Source organism: Salmo salar, chromosome ssa03, assembly GCF_905237065.1.
Source record: "Salmo salar chromosome ssa03, Ssal_v3.1, whole genome shotgun sequence".
NCBI lineage: Eukaryota > Metazoa > Chordata > Actinopteri > Salmoniformes > Salmonidae > Salmo > Salmo salar.
The window spans coordinates 15,196,315-15,219,403 of record NC_059444.1 but is presented as its reverse complement, the minus strand read 5'-3'; the positions used below and the strand labels follow the sequence as shown (position 1 = coordinate 15,219,403).

At 42.2% G+C, this 23,089-nt stretch overlaps 1 protein-coding gene across 2 annotated transcripts in view; it reads right to left on the bottom strand.

Moving 5' to 3' along the window:
* LOC106599001 (microtubule-associated serine/threonine-protein kinase 3) overlaps window positions 1-23,089 on the bottom strand; it is an 80,535-nt gene that overhangs the window by 30,258 nt on the left and 27,188 nt on the right. For both annotated transcript variants that reach the window (XM_014190039.2, XM_014190038.2), the window contains 3 exons: window positions 21,619-21,639; window positions 21,385-21,463; window positions 3,316-3,473 (listed from right to left, as the gene is read on the bottom strand). In XM_014190039.2, the coding sequence (XP_014045514.2) occupies window positions 3,316-3,473; window positions 21,385-21,463; window positions 21,619-21,639 (258 nt within the window). The remainder of the gene's footprint in view (window positions 1-3,315; window positions 3,474-21,384; window positions 21,464-21,618; window positions 21,640-23,089) is intronic.

Sequence of the window (23,089 nt, the reverse complement as noted above, 5' to 3'; positions counted from 1 at the left end):
GCAACTTATGGCGAAGTTTAGTTCAACAGTTATGTAGTCATGACCACACTTGTTGTCTTCAGTTGGGTTTGATTACATGGGTGCCCAGGAGTGTAGGGCTCACCCTTAATAAATCAGGGCAGTCTCATCAGGATCCCCTTAATCGTTAAAAGGTGCAATATGCAGAAATCCCTCCGTCATTTCCTGGTTGCTAACATTCTAAAAGTTCATGTAACAAAACAAGCAGTCATTGTTTAGAGAATCATTGTACCATCTAAACCGCTGTGAAATATATTTTCCATGACCCAAAATATTGCATTTTCAGCAGTTTGAAGCTGGTGTACAAAACCAAAAGTGAAAGACACAAAAACTAAACTTAACGGGAAGCATAGAAATAGCACACATAGAACAGACCTACCGCTTCTTATACTTGCTTTCAATGACAATGACAGATCTATAACTCAAATCTCTATGTGCATTTGGACGGGTCGCCCAATAAGATATATACTGCAGCTTTAAAAAATATCAACATTTGTCCAGACAGTTATTTCTAGGTCACGCCAAAGAACACCTGTGTAATATAACCCTTTGCCTTGTTTGAAATGAATCTGAACGGCATTAAAAAAAATATTCATTTTGTTACGTAATGTATTAAAATAATAAGGATAAAGATTTGACCATCATAATCTCCCTTTGGCCTTTCTCTCTGGGCATTTCGGACTTCAAAACAATTGTTGAAAGAGGAGCCGGAAAACTGCAGGATACACGTTTTGCTTTTTCCTATTTTAAACTAAGTTAGCAAACTTGCCCACCACAATTGCAACCTCAAACAGCTGGCCAAGTCCTGGTATTCAAACTGCAACAAACAGAGTTTAAGAATAACATTTGGTGTCAACAAAATATACAGTTGAAGTCGGAAGTTTACATACACTTAGGTTGGAGTCATTAAAACTCGTTTTTCAACCATGCCACAAATGTATTGTTAACAAACTATAGTTTTGGCAAGTCGGTTAGGACATCTACTTTGTGCATGACACAAGTCATTTTTCCAACAATTGTTTACAGACAGATTATTTCACTGTATCACAATTCCAGTGGGTCAGAAGTTTATACACTAAGTTGAATGTGCCTTTAAACAGCTTGGAAAATTCCAGAATATTATGTCATGACTTTAGAAGCTTCTGATAGGCTAATTGACATCATTTGAGTCAATTGGAGGTGTACCTGTGAATGTATTTCAAGGCCTACCTTCAAACTCAGTGCCTCTTTGATTGACATCATGGGAAAATCCAAAGAAATCAGCCAAGAACCTCAGAAAAACATGGTAAACCTCCACAAGTCTGGTTCATCCTTGGGAGCAATTTCCAAACCCCTGAAGGTACCACATTCATCTGTACAAACAATAGTACGCAAGTATAAACACCATGGGACCACGCAGCCGTCATACCGCTCAAGAAGGAGACGCGTTCTGTCTCCTAGAGATGAACGTACTTTGGTGCAAAAAGTGCAAATCAATCCCAGAACAACAGCAAAGGACCTTGTGAAGATGCTGGAGGAAACAGGTACAAAAGTATCTATATCCACAGTAAATCGAGTCATATATCGACATAACCTGAAAGGCCGCTCAGCAAGGAAGAAGCCACTGCTCCAAAACCTCCATAAAAAACCCAGAATATGGTTTGCAACTGCACATGGGGACAAAGATTGTACTTTTTGGAGAAATGTCCTCTGATCTGATGAGACAAAAATTGAACTGTTTGGCCATAATGACCATCGTTATGTTTGGAGGAAAAAGGGGGATGCTTGCAAGCCGAAGAACAACATCCCAACCGTGAAGCACGGCAGTGGCAGCATCATGTTGTGGGGGTGCTTTGCTGCAGGAGGGACTGGTGCACTTTACAAAATAGATGGCATCATGCAGGAGGAAAATTATGTGGATATATTGAAGCAACATCTCAAGACATCAGTCAGGATGTTAAAGCTTGGTCGCAAATGGGTATTCCAAATGGACAATGACCCCAAGCATACTTCCAAAGTTGTGGCACAATGGCTTAAGGACAACAAAGTCAAGGTATTGGAGTGGCTATCACAAGGCCCTGACCTCAACCCTATAGAAAATGTGTGGGCAGAACTGAAAAAGTGCGTGCGAGCAAGGAAGCCTACAAACCTGACTCAGTTACACCAGCTCTGTCAGGAGGAATGGGCCAAAATTCACCCAACTTATTGTGGGAAGTTTGTGGAAGGCTACCCAAAACATTTGACCCAAGTTAAACAATTTAAAGGAAATCCTACCAAATACTAATTGAGTGTATGTAAACTTCTGACCCACTGGGAATGTGATGAAAGAAATAAAAGCTGAAATAAATCAATTCTCTCTACTATTATTCTGACATTTCACATTATTCAAATAAAGTGGTGATCCTAACTGACCTAAGACAGGGAATTTTTACTAGGATTAAATGTCAGGAAATGTGAAAAACTGAGTTTAAATCTATTTGGCTAAGGTGTATGTAAACTTCTGACTTCAGCTGTATATTTACAAATGCAACAGCGGGCTCCGTTGTATGTACATTTGTTGTCATATTATCGTGTTTGTGAGAAACTGGTTGCTCTCAGCACTGTCTAGTTAAAATGCTACATCTAATGGCCACAAAACTTTGGTGCCAACATTGAGGCCTGTTGACTAAAATCTGCCCTATATATATATCTATATCTATATATCTGTGTCACTAGCAAGCACGGGCCAGTCTTAGCAGCTCGGTGCTGGCTGGTTCACGCAGTACACGTCACAGGAAATCTGACCACATCAAAGCACAGCAGAACTCACAGACACTCCTAACGCCTGTACAACAGCCTCTTTCTAACCACCACGAGAACCAGATGGGTCAGAGACACGTCTGTCTTTTAATGAGGGGGTGACTAACTGACTAGGAGACACCGTGATGTAAGAACATAAACACTATTATGCAAACAGAGCCTGGATGAAGTCAACAATCTTGGTATTGTAAAGTCGATGGAAAAGCCTTCACCTCTATGCACAGATAAGAATCCACACAAATGTTTGTCAAAGGAAGTACTGTGATTGACATAAAGCCACTAAGTAAGAAGTTACTGTACTTCATAAAAAAGTAGTCAAAGCAATTTCAGCAAAGTACATTTTCCCAATGAAAATACGTCTTGTCCGAACATTAGGAAAAATGTGATGACCTCATTCCGAAATAGGACTGCTTGATATGTGATTACCTTCGAGGTGTGAAAACATCCTATAAATGTTTTATTTTGGGGTGAACTGTCCCTTTTAAGGGTGTTGGTGATCTGATTGGTGAGTGTGTCTACCTGAGACTGCGGGAGCGGAGCCTCACGGGGGGTGAGGGCTGCCCCTCCTCGTCCGCTACACTCTCTGTGCTCCGGAAGTGTTTAAACAGGAAATGAAGCTCATCTGCCGTGGGCTGGAAGGGCAGCTGGTGCAAGAGCTCCTGGGAGGAGGAGGAGGACTGGGGGAGGAAAAGAGAGAGAGAGAGAAGAGAGAGGGAGAAAGGATCGGTAGGGAGAGAGAGGAGGGGCAGGGAGACAGAGTGAGGGGGGATAGCGAGAGAGAGAGAGAGAGAGAGAGAGAGAGAGATTGAGAGATCAGTATGTGTTCCAACATATTACATGGCCTCTGAGGCCTTGATACATCAACAAGCCAGAGCTTGGTAAATACACTACCATTAGAAAGTTCGGGGTCACTTACAAATGTCCTTGTTTTGAAAGAAAAATAAATAAAAGAATTGTGCATTATAATAACATAAGATTTATCAGAAATACAGTGTAGACATTGTTAATGTTGTAAATGACTATTGTAGCTGGAAATGGCAGATTATTTATGGAATGACTACATAGGCATACAGAGGCCCATTATCAGCAACCATCACTCCTGTGTTCCAATGGTACGTTGTGTTAGCTAATCCAAGTTTATCATTTGAAAAGGATAATTGATCATTAGAAAACCCTTTTGCAATTATGTTAGCACAGCTGAAAACTGTTGTGCTAATTAAAGAAGCAATAAAACTGGCCTTCTTTAGACTTGTTGATTATCTGGAGCATCAGCATTTGTGGGTTTGATTACAGGCTCAAAATGGCCAGGAAACAAAGACCTTTCCTCTGAAACTCGTCAGTCTATTCTTGTTCTGAGAAATGAAGGCTATTCCATGCGAGAAATTGCCAAGAAACTGAAGATCTCGTACAACGCTGTGTACTGCTCCCTTCACAGAACAGCGCAAACTGGCTCTAACCAGAATAGAAAGAGGAGTGGGAGGCGCCGGTGCACAACTGAGCAAGAGGACAAGTACATTAATGTGTCTAGTTTGAGAAACAGACGCCTCACAAGTCCTCAACTGGCAGCTTCATTAAATAGTACCCACAAAACACCAGTCTCAACGTCAACAGTAAAGAGGCGACTCCGGGATGCTGACCTTCTAGGCAGAGTTGCAAAGAAAAAGCCATATCTCAGACTGACCAATAAAAATAAAAGATTAAGATGGGCAAAAGAACACAGACACTGGACAGAGGAAGATTGGAAAAAAGTGTTATGGACAGACGAATCTAAGTTTGAGGAGTTCGGATCACAAAGAAGAACATTTGTGAGATACAGAAAAAATGAAAAGATGCTGGAGGATTGCTTGACGCCATCTGTCAAGCATGGTGGAGGCAATGTGATGGTCTGGGGTGCTTTGGTGGTGGCAAATTGGGAGATTTGTACAGGGTAAAAGGGATCTTGAAGAAGGAAGTCTATCACTCCATTTTGTAACGCAATGCCATAGCCTGTGGACGGCGCTTAATTGGAGCCAATTTCCCTCTACAACAGGACAATGACCCAAAGCACAGCTCCAAACTATTCAATAACTATTTAGGGAAGAAGCAGTCAGCTTGTATTCTGTCTATAATAGTGGCCAGCACAGTCACCGGATCTCAACCCTATTGAGCTGTTGTGGGAGCAGCTTGACCGTCAAGTCAATCCAACTTGTGGGAGGTGCTTCAGGAAGCATGGGGTGAAATCTCTTCAGATTACCTCAACAAATTGACAACTAGAACGCCAAAGGTCTGCAAGGCTATAATTGCTGCAAATGGAGGATTCTTTGACGAAAGCAAAATTTGAAGGACACAATTATTATTTCAATTAAAAATCATTATTTATAACCTCGTCAACGTCTTGACTATATTTCTTATTCATTTTGCAACTAATTTCATGCATGTTTTTATGGAAAACAAGGACATTTCTAAGTGACCCCAAACTTTTGAACGGTAGTGTATGTGCATGATGCAATCAAAGACACACCCTTCGTAAACTCAATATCTATGTTCATTTTAAAAGTGCTGACAAAACAAACTGTGTTGCATAGACTTCAGGTTAGCTCAGGTCTGAAAATAAAGGAGATTATGGCTGAAAAGATTTCCCTTAGGAAATGTAGACCATCACACTGCTTTACTATGTATTATACTGTGAGACAAACGCTAATGCTTAGTAGATAAACTGTCTTTGATGTTTCTACAGAGTGAACTATATTTCTCAGTTAAATTGGATTTTGTGGGAATGTGCAATAAGGGCACAACATCCTACATCCAGTTGGGTCTAAAAAAGGATTCTGTGAGCTTTCAGTGTGTCACCAGAACCTGTATTTCTATCCACGACAGACCAAGGCGCTGTTGGCTGTGTGTATTTTTCATTTCAAACCAAATGCATGACACGCAGACAGAGTGGAAATTATGAGCTCAAAATTATAAGCTCGTGTTTCACAGGAGGCGAGGATCCGAGGCTCATCTGACCGGAGGAACGCTCCCGAGGAGGAAACCGTAGAGGCACCCGTACCTAGTGCTACATAAAGAGGTTACTGACACTGGGCACTGAATGGGGTATTGTGTGGGAGGGACTGACCTCACTGCCATGCATTTAGCCGTAGAAAATCACGGTCCAGACATAGGGCCCTGGTTAGAACGGGCCCTGGTTAGGTCGGGCCCTGATTAGAATGGGCCTTGTTTGGATGCCCTGGGTTTGACTTCCTGTATACTGTGCAGTACGAGGAAAGGTGCAATGTCATCGAGTACTTTTCTCTGGCTGGTGATGTACAGTTTTTCCACAAGTCTAGGGTTAATTATTAACCTGGGTTTCCCTACATTTCCTGGGCTTCCAACACCCAAACTTTCCATTCAAACCAATAGGTGACTAATTATCTTGGGCTGGGGAAAATAATTATAGCTAGGAAAAAGGGCCCGCAACACTGAAATGGTGCTGGGAGAAACACAAGCAGTGCAAAGGCACCAGCCAATGCCCTGACACTTTGTAAAAAGATCAGAGATTATTTCACTTCAAATTAGGTCATTAATGGCTTTTAATCATGAGGGTAAATTAATAAATCATTGTGCAAAACGTTTAAAAACAGTGTAGTCATCTTCCGAAGTTCCTGTCTTAAGTCAGCTCTACCATAACTCCCTCAAGCCAAAACACTGATGAAAAGCTTAAAATGGATGAGGAGGGCTTGCGAGGTGTTTCATCAGTATTACTGTTCTCCCATGAGGTGACTCATGTTCCCTGCTCTTTGACTCGGTCACACAGCTGGCTTACATAATTCACAGACATGCTGAAAGGAAACCACGGACACTCAACCTTTTCTAGGGGACACAGCCAGTGGACAATATAGAGATGAACATAAACCCATCCTTTGGTGAATCATAAATGGCCATGTGAAGGCCAGGAGACTTAAATCCAGGAACAAGGACAAGCAACACGCACAGAATATCCCAAACGAGCGCCCAAAAAGACAGAATATCCCAAACGAGCGCCCAAAAAGACAGAATATCCCAAACGAGCACCCAAACGAGCGCCCAGAATAACCCAAATGAGCGTCCTGTGTTCCAACGGCACGTTGTGTTAGCTAATCCAAGTTTATAATTTTAAAAGGCTAACACAACGTGCCATCGGAACACAGGAGTGATGGTTGCTGATAATGGGCCTCTGTACGCCTATGTAGATATTTCATAAAAAAATCTGTTGTTTCCAGCTGCAAGAACAGCTCAAATACTCAAAAGAGAAACGACAGTCCATCATTACTTTAAGACAGGTATTCCAAAATTGGGGTACACACAATGTCGTCGGGGGTACGTCAAATACACATTTTCTTTCTTCACATTTTCAGTGAGTTTTTTTCCCCCTCGCCTGAGTAGCCTCATTTCACTGCCAAAAATACAATTAAACCATCCAGTGTTCAGCGAAATAACAACAACGTCAAATACAAGTATCCTAGTCAAATAATTAAACATCCAATCACATTAACGGTTACTCTCTCGCGGGAATTCCACTAACGGTCCGTATGTAGCCAAACGTAGCTGCAGCTCATGTTGGTATCTGTACTGATGGCACAAAAGCCATAACAGGGAGACATAGTGGAGTGGTAACGCGCGTGCAAGCAGTTGCTCCCGACGCCACTTGGGTACACTGCAGCATCCACCGAGAGGCTCTTGCTGCCAAGGGAATGCCTGACAGCTTGAAAGACGTTTCGGACACTACAGTGAAAATGGTTAACTTTGTTAAAGCAAGGCCCCTGAACTCTCGTGTATTTTCTGCACTATGCAATGATATGGGTAGCGACCATGTAACACTTTTACAACATACAGAAGTGCGCTGGTTATCAAGGGGCAAAGTACTGACACATTTTTTTACATGTAGAGACGAGCTTAAAGTTCTTTACTGACCATCATTTCCACTTGTCTAACCGCTTGACCGATAACGAGTTTCTCACACGACTGGCCTATCCGAGTGATGTTTTTCCTCGCCTGAATGATCTGAATATTGGGATTACAGTGACTCTCCGCAACTATATTCAATGTGCGGGACAAAATTGAAGCTATGAATAAGAAGTTGGAGCTCTTCTCTGTCTGCATTAACAAGGACAACACACGGGTCTTTCCATCATTGTATGACTTTGTGTGCAAATGAACTCAAGCTTACGGACAATGTCAAATGTGATACAGCGAAGCACCTGAGTGAGTTGGGTGCACAATTACGCAGGTACTTTCCCAAACCGGATGACCCAAACAACTGGATTCGTTATCCCTTTCATGCCCTGCCTCCAGTCCACTTACAGATATCTGAACAAGAGAGCCTCATCGAAATTGCAACATGCGGTTCTGTGAAAATGTCATTTAAATCAGAAGCCACTGCCAGATTTCTGGATTGGACTACGCTCAGAGTATCCTGCCTTGGAAAATCACGCTGTTAAGACACTGATGGCCATTGCAACCACGTACCTATGCGAGAGTGGATTCTCGGCCCTCACTAGCATGAAAACTAAATAGAGGCACAGACTGTGTGTGGAAAATGATTTAAGACTGAGACTCTCTCCAAAACAACACAACATTGCAGAGTTATGTGCATCCTTTCAAGCAGACCCTTCTCATTAACCTGTGGTGAGTTATTCACAATTTTCAATGAACAAATAAGGTTTTATATGTAAGATGGTTAGATAAATATCAAAATGATTGATTATTATTATTATTATTTGTGCACTGGTCCTATAAGAGCTCTTTGTCACTTCCAACAAGCCAGGTTGTGACTAAAACTCACACTCATTCTTATGTTTAATAAAATGTATCGTATAGTGTGTGTGGCAGGCTTACAATGATGGCAAAAAAACATTTGAGAGTGCGCTGACCCTCGTGCTAGAGGGGGTACGCAGCTGGAGGTTGAATATTTGAAGGGGTACGGGACTATAAAAAGTTTGGGAACCACTGCTTTAAGACTCGAAGGTTTGTCAATACGGAACATTTCAAGAACTTTGAAAGTTTCTTCAAGTGCAGTCGCAAAAAACATCAAGCTCCATGATGAAAATGGCTCTCATCCGCCACAGGAAAGGAAGATCCAGAGTTACGTCTGCTGCAGAGGATAAGTTCATTAGAGATACCAGCCTCAAAAAAATAAATAATAATAATTTGGCATTTAACTGCACACCAAATAGATGCTTCACAGAGTTCAAGCAACAGACACATCCAAACATCAATTGTTCAGAGGAGACTGCGTAAATCATAAGGTAGGCCACTTGATTTGAACAGAGTGGACAGGCTAACATGCATACCGTTGGGGATGGACAAAAGGGTGTGTTCATAACAATTCAACTGTTCAACCTTGTTAACCAGCAAATAAATCCAAGTTTAGCTGGTTACTAGTGCGTGAGAGATTGTTTATGAGACCTAGTTGTGTTAATTTTCTATAATGCCTGCTACAAGATGTTGGTCATGATTAGTGAACGTTCATTATGCATGGATCTGTTAAAAAGCCATCACTAGCCGGCCTCCACCCAGTACCCTGCCCGGAACTTAGTCACGGTCACTAGCCGGCTACCACCCGGTTACTCAACCCTGCATCTTAGAGGCTGCTGCCCTATGTACATAGACATGGAACAGCGGAGGCTCCTCAGAGGAGGAAGGGGAGGACCATCCTCCTTATGGAATTTAATAAAAATAGTGAATCATGAAAAGTTATCCTTTTAGATAAAACTATACTAAATATATTCACGTCACCAAATAATTGATTAAAACACACTGTTTTGCAATGAAGGTCTAAAGTTACCTCAACAGCACTCTGTGGGGTAGCACCATGTAGCCAGAGGAGAGCTAAACTCAGCAAAAAAAAGAAACGTCCTCTCACTGTCAACTGCGTTTATTTTCAGCAAACTTAACATGTGTAAATATTTGTATGAACAGAACAAGATTCAACAACTGAGGCATAAACTGAACAAGTTCCACAAACATGTGACTAACAGAAATGGAATAATGTGTCCCTGAACAAAGGGGGGGGTCAAAATCAAAAGTAACAGTCAGTATGTCGTGTGGCCACCAGCTGCATTAAGTACTGCAGTGCATCTCCTCCTCATGGACTGCACCAGATTTGCCAGTTCTTGCTGTGAGATGTTATTCCACTCTTCCACCAAGGTACCTGCAAGTTCCCGGACATTTCTGGGGGGAATGGCCCTAGCCCTCACCCTCCGATCCAACAGGTCCCAGACGTGCTCAATGGGATTGAGATCCGGGCTCTTCGCTGGCCATGGCAGAACACTGACATTCCTGTCTTGCAGGAAATCACGCACAGACCGAGCAGTATGGCTGGTGGCATTGTCATGCTGGAGGGTCATGTCAGGATGAGCCTGCAGGAAGGGTACCACATGAGGGAGGAGGATGTCTTCCCTGTAACGCACAGCGTTGAGATTGCCTGCAATGACAATAAGCTCTGTTCGATGATGCTGTGACACACCGCCCCAGACCATGACGGACCCTCCACCTCCAAATAGATCCCGCTCCAGAGTACAGACCTTGGTATAATGCTCATTCCTTCGACGATAAACACGAGTCCGACCATTACCCGACCATCACCCCTGGTGAGACAAAACCGCGGCTCGTCAGTGAAGAGCACTTTTTGCCAGTCCTGTCTGGTCCAGCAACGGTGGGTATGTGCCCTTAGGCGACGTTGTTGCCGGTGATGTCTGGTGAGGACCTGCCTTTACAACAGGCCCACAAGCCCTCAGTCCAGCCTCTCTCAGCCTATTGCGGACAGTCTGAGCACTGATGGAGTGATTGTGCGTTACTGGTGTAACTCGGGCAGTTGTTGTTGCCATCCTGTACCTGTGCCGCAGGTGTGATGTTTGGATGTACTGATCCTGTGCAGATGTTGTTACACGTGGTCCTGTCTCCCTGTAGCGCTGTCTTAGGCATCTCACAGTACGGACATTGCAATTTATTGCCCTGGCCACATCTGCAGTCCTCATGCCTCCTTGCAGCATGCCTACTGCACGTTCACGCAGATGAGCAGGGACCCTGGGCATCTTTCTTTTGGTATTTTTCAGAGTCCGTAGAAAGGCCTCTTTAGTATCCTAAGTTTTCATCATTGTGACCTTAATTGCCTACCATCTGTAAGCTGTTAGTGTCTTAACAACCGTTACACAGGTGCATGTTCATTAATTGTTTATGGTTCATTGAACAAGCATGGGAAACAGTGTTTAACTTCATTGGGATAGGGGGCAGCATTGGGAAGTTTGGATGAAAAGCGTGCCCAGAGTAAATTGCCTGTTACTCAGAAGCTAGGATACGCATATAACTGGTAGATTTGGATAGAAAACACTCTAAAGTTTCCAAAACTGTTAAAATAATGTCTGTGGGTATAACAGAACTCATATGGCAGGCAAAAACCTGAGACAAATCCAACCAGGAAGTGGGAAATCTGAGGTTTGTAGTTTTTTTAAGTGATTGCCTATCCAATATCCTGTGTCTGTGGGGTCAGATTGCACTTTCTAAGGCTTCCAGTAGATGTCAACAGTCTTTAGAAGTTGTTTCAGGCTTGTATTGTGAAAGGGGATCGAATAAGCGCTGTTTCAACAAGTGGTCAAGCTGAAAGACATTAGTTTAGTCTCGCGCGTAGCCGTGAGCGACGCTCGTTCTCTTTCCTTTCTAATGACAACGGAATTGTCCGGTTGGAATATTATTGAAGATTTATGATAAAAACATCCTAAAGATTGATTATATACATCGTTTGACATGTTTCTACGAACTTTAATGGAACTTTTTTGACTTTTCGTCTGGACTTTGTACCCACGCTTTGTGCATTTGTATTACTGGACTAAACGCGCGAACAAAAAGGCTTTCGCCGTAAAGATGGCACTTTTAGGTCTATTTTAGGTCTACTTTTAATGCTATTTCTGACTTTTGTGACACCTCTCCTTCTTTGGAAAATGGCTGTATGGTTTTCTATGGCTAGGCGCTGACCTAACATAATTGCATGGTGTGCTTTCGCCGTAAAGCCTTTTTGAAATCGGACACTGTGACTGGATTAACAAGAAGTTTATCTTTAAAATGGTGTATAATACTTGTATGTATGAGGAATTTTAATTATGAGATTTCTGTTGTTTGAATTTGGCGCCCTGCAATTTCACTGGCTGTTGGCAAGGTGGGACGCTCACGTCCCGAACGATCCCAGAGAGGTTAAAAGCTTTACAATGAAGATCTGTGAAGTTATTTGGATTTTTACGAATTATCTTTGAAAGACAGGGTCCTGAAAAAGAGACGTTTCTTTTTTTGCTGAGTTTAGTTTCCGTCCTCCTCTGGGTACATTGACTTCAATACAAAACCTCGGAGACTCATGGTAATTATGAGAACTTCCGGAGTGCATAAAATGTGGTGAGTAGTTCACTCGAAGACAGAGAAAGACAAGAGTTGAACAGTTAACAAATTCATTTGATTCAAAATTAAGGAGAAGCAAGAGAGAGCTAGCGATATTCTGTTGTATTTTTTTAAACTATCACTTTCACTTAGCTCGCAATATTTAACATTTTATTTCACCTTTATTTAACCAGGTAGGCCAGTTGAGAACAAGTTCTCATTCACAACTGCGACCTGGCCAAGATAAAGCAAAGCAGTTCGACACATACAACAACAGAGTTACACATGGAATAAACAAACATACACTCAATAATACAGCAAAAAAAAGTATATATACAGTGTGTTCAAATGAGTTAAGATAAGGGAGGTAAGGCAATAACATAGGCCATAGTGGCGAGGTAATTACGATATAGCAATTAAACACCGGAGTGATAGATGTGCAGAAGAAGAATGTGCAAGTAGAGATACTGGGGTGTAAAGTATGGCCAGCCGTAGAAAAATGCTTATTGAAATTCTCCATTATCGTGGATTTATCGGTGGTGACAGTGTTTCCTAGCCTCAGTGCAGTGGGCAGCTGAGAGGAGGTGCTCTTATTCTCCATGGACTTTACAGTGTCCCAGAACTTTTTTGAGTTTGTGCTACAGGATGCAAATTTCTGTTTGAAAAAGCTAGCCTTAGCTTTCCTAAATGCTTGTGTATATTGGTTCCTAACTTCCCTGAAAAGTTGCATATCACGGGGGCTATTTGATGCTAATGCAGTACGCCACAGGATGTTGTTGTGCTGGTCAAGGGCAGTCAGGTCTGGAGTGAACCAAGGGCTACAGTGGGGCAAAAAAGTATTTAGTCAGCCACCAATTGTGCAAGTTCTCCCACTTAAAAAGATGAGAGAGGCCTGTAATTTTCATCATAGGTACACGTCAACTCGGACAGACAAAATGAGAAAAAAAAATCCAGAAAATCACATTGTAGGATTTTTTATGAATTTATTTGCAAATTATGGTGGTAAATAAGTACCTACAAACAAGCAAGATTTCTGGCTCTCACAGACCTGTAACTTCTTCTTTAACCTGTTAGGGCTAGGGGGCAGTATTGACACGGCCGGATAAAAAACGTACCCGATTTAATCTGGTTACTACTCCTGCCCAGTAACTAGAATATGCATATAATTATTGGCTTTGGATAGAAAACACCCTACAGTTTCTAAAACTGTTTGAATGGTGTCTGTGAGTATAACAGAACTCATATGGCAAGCCAAAACCTGAGAAGATTCCATGCAGGAAGTGGCCTGTCTGACAAGTTGTGTTTCATCTTGGCTCTTTTTATTGAAGACTGAGGATCTTTGCAATAACGTGACACTTCCTACGGCTCCCATAGGCTCTCAGAGCCTGGGAAAAAGCTGAACGATATCGAGGCAGCCTCTGGCTGAAACACTTTATCGCGTTTGGCAAGTGACCGAATTGAGTACTATGGGCTTAGGCGCGTGCCCGAGTCGACCGAATGCTTTATTTTCTTTCGTCTGTTTACCTAAATGCAGATTCCCGGTCGGAATATTATCGCTTTTTTACGAGAAAAATGGCATAAAAATGGATTTTAAACAGCGGTTGACATGCTTCGAAGTACGGTAATGGAATATTTAGAATTTTTTTGTCACGAATTGCGCCATGCTCGTCACCCTTCTTTACCCTTTCGGATAGTGTCTTGAACGCACGAACAAAACGCTGCTGTTTGGATATAACTATGGATTATTTGGGACCAAACCAACATTTGTTATTGAAGTAGAAGTCCTGGGAGTGCATTCTGACGAAGAACAGCAAAGGTAATAACATTTTTCTTATAGTAAATCTGACTTTGGTGAGTGCTAAACTTGCTGGGTGTCTAAATAGCTAGCCCTGTGATGCCGGGCTATCTACTTAGAATATTGCAAAATGTGCTTTCACCGAAAAGCTATTTTAAAATCGGACATATCGAGTGCATAGAGGAGTTCTGTATCTATAATTCTTAAAATAATTGTTATGCTTTTTGTGAACGTTTATCGTGAGTAATTTAGTAAATTCACCGGCAGGTGTTCAGTGGGAATGCTAGTCACATGCTAGTCACATGCTAATGTAAAAAGCTGTTTTTTGATATAAATATGAACTTGATTGAACAAAACATGCATGTATTGTATAACATAATGTCCTAGGGTTGTCATCTGATGAAGATCATCAAAGGTTAGTGCTACATTTAGCTGTGGTTTGGGTTTATGTGAGATTATATGCTAGTTTGAAAAATGGGTGTCTGATTATTTCTGGCTGGGTACTCTGCTGACATAATCTAATGTTTTGCTTTCGTTGTAAAGCCTTTTTGAAATCGGACAGTGTGGTTAGATTAACGAGAGTCTTGTCTTTAAAATGGTGTAAAATAGTCATATGTTTGAAAAATTGAAGTTTTTGCATTTTTGAGGAATTTGAATAACGCGCCACGGGATTACACTGGCTGTTGAGTAGGTGGGACGCTTGCCCATAGAGGTTAAGAGGCTCCTCTGTCCTCCACTCGTTACCTGTATTAATGGCACCTGTTTGAACTTGTTATCAGTATAAAAGACACCTGTCCACAACCTCAAACAGTCCCACTCCAAACTCCACTATGGCCAAGACCAAAGAGCTGTCAAAGGACGCCAGAAACAAAATTGTAGACCTGCACCAGGCTGGGAAGACTGAATCTGCAATAGGTAAGCAGCTTGGTTTGAAGAAATCAACTGTGGGAGCAATTATTAGGAAATGGAAGACATACAAGACCACTGATAATCTCCCTCGATCTGGGGCTCCACGCAAGATCTCACCCCGTGGGGTCAAAATGATCACAAGAATGGTGAGCAAAAATCCCAGAACCACACAGGGGGACCTAGTGAATGACCTGCAGAGAGCTGGGACCAAAGTAACAAAGCCTACCGTCAGTAACACACTACGCCGCCAGGGACTCAAATCCTGCAGTGCCAGACGTGTCCCCCTGCTTAAGCCAGTACATGTCCAGGCCCGTCTGAAGTTTGCTAGAGAGCATTTGGATGATCCAGAAGAGGATTGGGAGAATGTCATATGGTCAGATGAAACCAAAATATAACTTTTTGGTAAAAACTCAACTCATCGTGTTTGGAGGACAAAGAATGCTGAGTTGCATCCAAAGAACACCATACCTACTGTGAAGCATGGGGGTGGAAACATCATGCTTTGGGGCTGTTTTTCTGCAAAGGGACCAGGACGACTGATCCGTGTAAAGGAAAGAATGAATGGGGCCATGTATTGTGAGATTTTGAGTGAAAACCTCCTTCCATCAGCAAGGGCATTGAAGATGAAACGTGGCTGGGTCTTTCAGCATGACAATGATCCCAAAAACACCGCCCGGGCAACGAAGGACTGGCTTCGTAAGAAGCATTTCAAGGTCCTGGAGTGGCCTAGCCAGTCTCCAGATCTCAACCCCAAAGAAAATCTTTGGAGGGATTTGAAAGTCCTTGTTGCCCAGCGACAGCCCCAAAACATCACTGCTCTAGAGGACATCTGCATGGAGGAATGGGCCAAAATACCAGCAACAGTCTGTGAAAACCTTGTGAAGACTTACAGAAAACGTTTGACCTGTGTCATTGCCAACAAAGGGTATGTAACAAAGTATTGAGATAAACTTTTGTTATTGACCAAATACTTATTTTCCACCATAATTTGCAAATAAATTCATTAAAAATCCTACAATGTGATTTTCTGGAATTCTTTTTCTCATTTTGTCTGTCATAGTTGAAGTGTAGCTATGATGAAAATTACAGGCCTCTCTCATCTTTTTAAGTGGGAGAACTTGCACAATTGGTGGCTGACTAAATACTTTTTTGTTCCTGGTTCTATTTTTTTGAATGGGGCATGCTTATTTAAGATGGTGAGGAAGGCACTTTTAAAGAATAAACAGGCACCCTCTACTGACGGGATGAGGTCAATATCCTTCCAGGAAGGATATTTAGGAAGCATTTTAGGGAGCGTTTTACGGAGCGTTTGACAGTGATGAGCGGTGGTCGTTTGACCGCAGACCCATTACGGATGCAGGCAATGAGGCAGTGATCGCTGAGATCTTGGTTGAAGACAGCAGAGGTGTATTTGGAGGGCAAGTTGGTTTGGATGATATCTATGAAGGTGCCCGTGTTTACAGATTTGGGGTTATTCCTGGTAGGTTCATTGATCATTTGTGTGAGATTGAGGGCATCAAGCTTAGATTGTAGGATGGCCGGGGTGTTAAGCATGTCCCAGTTTAGGTCACCTAGCAGCACGAGCTCTGAAGATAGATGGGGGGCAATCAATTCACATATGGTGTCCAGGGCACAGCTGGGGGCAGAGGGTGGTCTATAGCAAGCGGCAACGGTGAGAGACTTGTTTCTGGAAAGGTGGATTTTTAGAAGTAGAGGGTTGAATTGTTTGGGCACAGACCTGGATAGTATGACACTCTGCAGGCTATCTCTGCAGTAGATAGCCACTCCACCCCCTTTGGCAGTTCTATCTTGTCGGAAAATGTTATAGTTAGAGATGGAAATTTCAGTTTTTGGTGGTCTTCCTAAGCCAGCATTCAGAAAAGGCTTGGACATCCGGGTTGGCAGAGTGTGCGAAGGCAGTGAATTAAAATACAATTGAGGAGGAGGCTTCTAATGTTAACATGCATGAAACCAAGGCTTTTACGGTTACAGAAGTCAACAAATGAGAGTGCTTGGGGAATGGGAGGAGTTAGGCACTGCTGGGCCTGGATTAGCCTCTACATCACCAGAGGAACAGAGGAGGAGTAGGATAAGGGTACGGCTAAAGGCTATGAGAACTGGTTGTCTAGTACGTTCGTAAGAGAGTAAAAGGAGCAGGTTTCTGGGCACGGTAGAATAGATTCAAGGCATAATGTACAGACAAAGGTATGATAGGATGTGGATACAGTGGAGGTAAACCTAGGCATAGAGTGACGATGAGAGAGATATTGTCTCTAGAGACATCATTCAAACCAGGTGATGTCACCGCATGTGTGGGAGGTGGAACTGAAGGGTTAGCTAAGGCATATTGAGCAGGGCTAGAGGCTCTACAGTGAAATAAGACAATAATCACTAACCAGATGCAACTAGCTAGTTTAGCCTACTCACACACTCTGCTCAAACAGAGGGATGCTATGTTAGCTTGCTGGCTATGACTATCCAACACAACACTGGAACTCTTCCAAGTCAAGGTAAGCTTTTGGTTTTATTAATTTATTGCCATCGGGGCCCAGCAGTGTAACTGCTTTCTTACTACAATCTACTGCATGATCGTAGCGGATTTACTAACACGTTAGTTCTTGTAGTTCTAGTTGACTATGACGTGACAACAATGTAGGCTATGTGTAGCGGTTGGTCATGATATGGTTTGGCTTGGAAAGTTTTATTTTGCCTGGTCACAGACAGCTGATGTGTTGTGCACTGAAGTCCACAAGCAAAGGGAAAAGGTGAGAGGAGGAAAGCATGTAGATAGTTGCGAAGAGGAATTACATATACAACGAGCAAAGTGATCATGCGGTTTTTATGTGGCTGCTATAAAAGTGAATTGTTTGCGTGTGATCAGGGATGTATTCATTCTGGCGATTCTGTTGAAAAACGTTTCTTAAACGAAAGCTAACGGAACGAAACTGAGATAAACATAGCTGAATTTGTCAAATAGAAACTCACATTTGCAACTGTTGGACTAATGATTACACTCTAGATCAGCTAGATGCAGTAAAAAGTGTTTAAGGCAATATTGAATGTGTCATTGTCGGTCACCTTGATTACTCAATTCTCTTGACTTGTGTACCTACGTTCATACGCTAGGTTGTAGCAACCTCATGATGGGTATAGGGAAAATTAGAGTATCATGTAGTTGCCTAAACCTATCGATGTTACATTGAGCTGGGTGAATGGAATATGAAATAAAGTCATCCAATATGCTGTAATGGAAATAAGGCCATGCTCATAAAAATTAAATAATTCTCCCTCATCTTAAACGGAACCAACCGCCACTGACGTGCAACACTGGTCACTTTAATAATGTTTACATACTGTTGTTACATTTCATATGTACAGTACCTTTGGAAAGTATTAAGACGCCTTGACTTTTTCCACATTTTGTTATGTTACAGCATCATTGTAAAATGTATTAAATTATCTTTTTTCCTCATCAATGAACACACAATACCCCATACTGACAAAGCAAAAACAGGTTTAGAAATCTTTGCTCATTTAAAAAAAAATTAAAACTGAAATATTACATTTACATAAGTATTCAGACCCTTTACTCAGTACTTTGTTGAAGCACCGTTTGGCAGCAATTACAGCATTGAGTCTTCTTGGGTATGACTCTACAAGCTTGGCACACTTGTATATATGGGGAGTTTCCCCCATTCTTCTCTGCACATCCTCTCAAGCTCTGTCAGGTTGAATGGGGAGCGTTGCTGCACAGCTATTTTCAGATCTCTCCAGAGATGTTAGATCGGGTTCAAGTCCAGGCTCTGGGTGGGCCACTCAAGGATATTCAGAGACTTGTCCCGAAGCCACTCCTGCGTTGTCTTGGCTATGTGCTTAGGGTCGTTGTCCTGTTGGAAGGTGAACCTTCGCCCCAGTTGGAGGTCCTGAGCAGGTTTTTATCAAGGATCTCTCTGTACTTTGCTCCGTTCATCTTTGCCTCGATCCTGACTAGTCTCCCAGTCCCTGCTGTTGAAAACCATCCCCACAGCATGATGCTGCCACCACCATTCTTCACCGTAGGGATGGTGCTAGGTTTCCTCCAGACGTGACGCTTGGCATTCAGGCCAAAAAGTTCAATCTTGGTTTCATCAGACCAGAGAATCTTGTTTCTCATGTTCTGAGAGTCTTTAGGTGCCTTTTGGCAAACTCCAAGCGGCCTGTCATGTGCCTTTTACTGAGGAGTGGCTTCCGTCTAGCCACTCTACCATAAAGACCTGATTGGTGGAGTGCTGCAGAGATGGTTGTCCTTCTGGAAGGTTCTCCCATCTCTGGAAAGGAACTCTAGATCTCTGTCAGAGTGACCATCAGGTTCTTGGTCACTTCCCTGACCAAGGCCCTTCTCCCCCGATTGCTCAGTTTGGCCAGGCAGCCAGCTCTAGGAAGAGTCATGGTGGTTCCAAATTTCTTCCGTTTAAGAATGGTGGAGGCAGCCTCCCAAGTGGCGCACTGATCAGTGCTAGTGGCGTCACTATGGATCCGGGTTCGATCCCGGGCTGTGTCGCACCCGGCCGTGACCGGGAGACCCATGAGACAGCGCACAATTGGCCCAGTGTCGTCCTGGAGTGACTCTTTGTGGCCGCCGGGCATATGCAGGCTAGCTTCGGTCGCCAGCTGTGAGGTGTTTCCCCCATGGTGCAGCTGGCTTCTGGGTTAAGCAAGCAATGTGTCAAGAAGCAGTGCGTCTTGGCGGGGTTGTGTTTTGAAGGATGCATGGCTCTCGACCTTTGCCTCGCCGAGTCCGCACGGGAGTTACAGCGATGGGACAATTGGATATCACAAAAATGTGGAGAAAAAGGGGTTAAAAAGTACAAAAAATACAATCAAAAATGAAAATAGATGGAGGTCACTGTGTTCTTGGGAACTTTCGATACTGCAGACAGTTTTTGGTACCCTTCCCCTGATCTGTGCCTTGACGCAATCCTGTCTCGGAGCTCTATGGACAATTCCTTCGACATCATGGCTTGGTTTTTGCTCTGACATGCATTGTCAACTGTGGGACCTTATATAGACAGGGGTGTGCCTTTCCAAATCATGTCCAATCAATTGAATTTACCACAGGTGGACTCCAATCAAGTTGTCGAAACATCTCAAGGATGATCATTGAAAACAGGATGCACCTGACCTCAATTCCAAGTCTCATAGCAAAGGGGCTGAATACTTATGTGAATTAGGTATTGTCGTTATTTATTTTTAATACATGTGTAAAATGTCTAAACCTGTTTTCGGCTTTGTCATTATGGGGTATTGTGTGTAGATTGCTGAGGATTTTAAAAAAAATCAATTTTAGAATAAGGCTGTAACGAAAAAGTCAGGGGGGGTCAATACTTTCTGAAGGCATTGCATATACTGTATTCTAGTCAATGCCATTCTATTAAACTATTGCTGTACTATTTTATCCTAATATTCTTCAGTGATACTACATATTCTATCCAAATACTGTCCTATAATGTCTATACAGCCCATCACATATATACACTATATACGCCCTACACCCAAACAAGGGCACTGCGTTCATCCACCTCTGGCCTGCTCGCCTCCCTACCTCTGAGGAAGCACAGTTCCCGCTCAGCCCAGTCAAAACTGTTCGCTGCTCTGGCACCCCAATGGTGGAACAAGCTCCCTCACGACGCCAGGACAGCGGAGTCAATCACCACCTTCCGGAGACACCTGAAACCCCACCTCTTTAAGGAATACCTGGGATAGGATAAAGTAATCCTTCTAACCCCCCCTTAAAGATTTAGATGCACTATTGTAAAGTGGTTGTTCCACTGGATATTATAAGGTGAATGCACCAATTTGTAAGTCGCTCTGGATAAGAGCGTCTGCTAAATGACTTAAATGTAAATGTAAATATATATTTACACTCTGGTCAGACATTGCTCATCCTAATATTTCTATATTTCTTAATTCCCTTCTTTTACTTATAGATGTGTTAGATTTTACTGCACTGTTGGAGCTAGGAACGTAAGCATTTTGCTACACCCGCAATAACATCTGCTAAATATGTGTATGCAACCAATAACATTTGATTACATTTGTAACAAAAAGGCCATTTTCATAGAAGGCCTTGAAAGCCAGATCAGTGATTATTACAAAAACGCAGGTTAAACTATTTTGATAAAATTTGTGGGTCTTATGATTGTGGAAGGCTTATATTTAGCCGAGGTATAATTTCACAAGCTCTTAACTCATTAGATTATTGCTAACTGTTTGAAATGCAGTATATTTGTACAACAAAACGTACTGTATATATTGTGAATCGTGCATAAGTTAGATTTTTTTTTAGATATAATGTCTTACCTGGACTTCCTGTTAGCAACCTTAAATACTGAACTTAAACAGCTACATTTCCTATGAGTTTACTGTACAAGATGGTATTGCTCAATAAACATTTAATTGGTAGTTATATTGAGTACACTCCCTTGTTGGTCTTTGAGGAAGAAGGGCTTACATATTTAATGAGGAAGAGAGGGACGACTTACTGACACTGAAGAGCTGGGGGGGTTGGTGCCATAGCCGGACGAGGGGACGGAGGCAACAGACCATCTTCGCCCATCTGCTCTGGAATAACCAGGAAACAACAAAGAACCTTATGAGCTTTTAAATCTCATACATATCCTCAAGATTTAATCATGAAGCACTGTTTAATATGATTAAAGGAGATATAATTTAAAAATCGACAAAAAACAGGAAAAAAGGATCAAATGTTTTCCTACCTTTCAGTGCGGGCCAGGTGGCTGGTTTATCACATTATGAGAAAGAGCCAGAGAGAAAGAAAGGAAAAAAATTAGGACACAAACACATTCATTGACACAGTGAAGCTGTCAGAAGCTCACGACCTGGCGTCAATGTGCTGAACACCTGACAAGATGCCATGAACCCAATGGTACCTGCTTAATGAGTCATTTCTCACACACACACACACACACACACACACACACACACACACACACACACACACACACGTTTCACCACCCTTCAGCTCAACCACTTTTGTAGTAGAAAACAAATAATTCAGTCATTGTCTATATGAATCGTCTACATGAATGCAGCTGCCACTGTATTGAAGCCATTGGATGCAGTTTATCATAGCACAAAGGTTCAGTACACATCATTGCATTTTGTATCAAAGTACAAAGTAGGCTGGTCATTCTTGAAGTCTCGTTGATCATGCATTACGCTCTTTTTGTCTATAAAGCCCTCTTGCATAAACTTCCGCCATGCCTTACTTAATTGTTAACCTTCAGACATATCAATTACCAGACCCAGACCCATTCAATCTCCGCCGAGTTAGGTAAATCTTCCAAGAGTGTGCAAAGCTGTCATCAAGGCAAAGGGTGGCTACTTTGAAGAATGTCAAATATAACATATTTTTATTTGTTTAACACTTTTTTGGTTACTACATGATTCCATATGTGTTATTTCATAGTTTGTGTCTTCACTATTATTCTACAATGTAGAAAATAGTAAAAATAAAGAAAAACCCTGGAATGAGCAGGTGTCCAAACTTTTGACTGCTACTGTATATGTATAATATGCATAACATATATGTGTATAACATATATATAATGCAATGTTTATTGACGTGTTCATGAAGGACTCGTCTGCGAAAGAGACCATGGTCTCACCATGACGCCCTGCTTAGATAAAGGTTAAATCATTTTTGGGGGGGGGCCACAATATTCCTCATGTGTCAGGTTAGAGCCCTGAAAAAGCAGTTTATGGCTGACAAATCAGGTCTGACTTAATGAGATTGGGGTTTCTGTACGTATCAGAGCAAGGATTAGCCAACTGATATAGGATGTCTCTTCGGCTTCATATCCCAGATATATTATTATGAATGATAGTAATATTATTTAATATTAAAGTTCTTATACAGCTGGAGAGGAAGAGAAAGGGAGGCTGTTTTGATGTGCTCATAATCATTCAATACCGATGTGCAGCAGTTTCCGGATAAGCCAGAACAATTATATTTGAGAAGTACTGTGCAGTTAAGTCTCTTTTTACTCACACAGGCAAACGTTGCTTAAGTACATTTATCAAAACAAACTTTCTTGCAGCATCTGGAAAATATTTAGACATACCCCTGGAATATCCCATACAAAGAAAGTTCTTATAACAGCTTTGATTGTATGTCAGTATTTCAAGCACGTCGCCACATGGGATTGTTTACATGGCCAAATAATT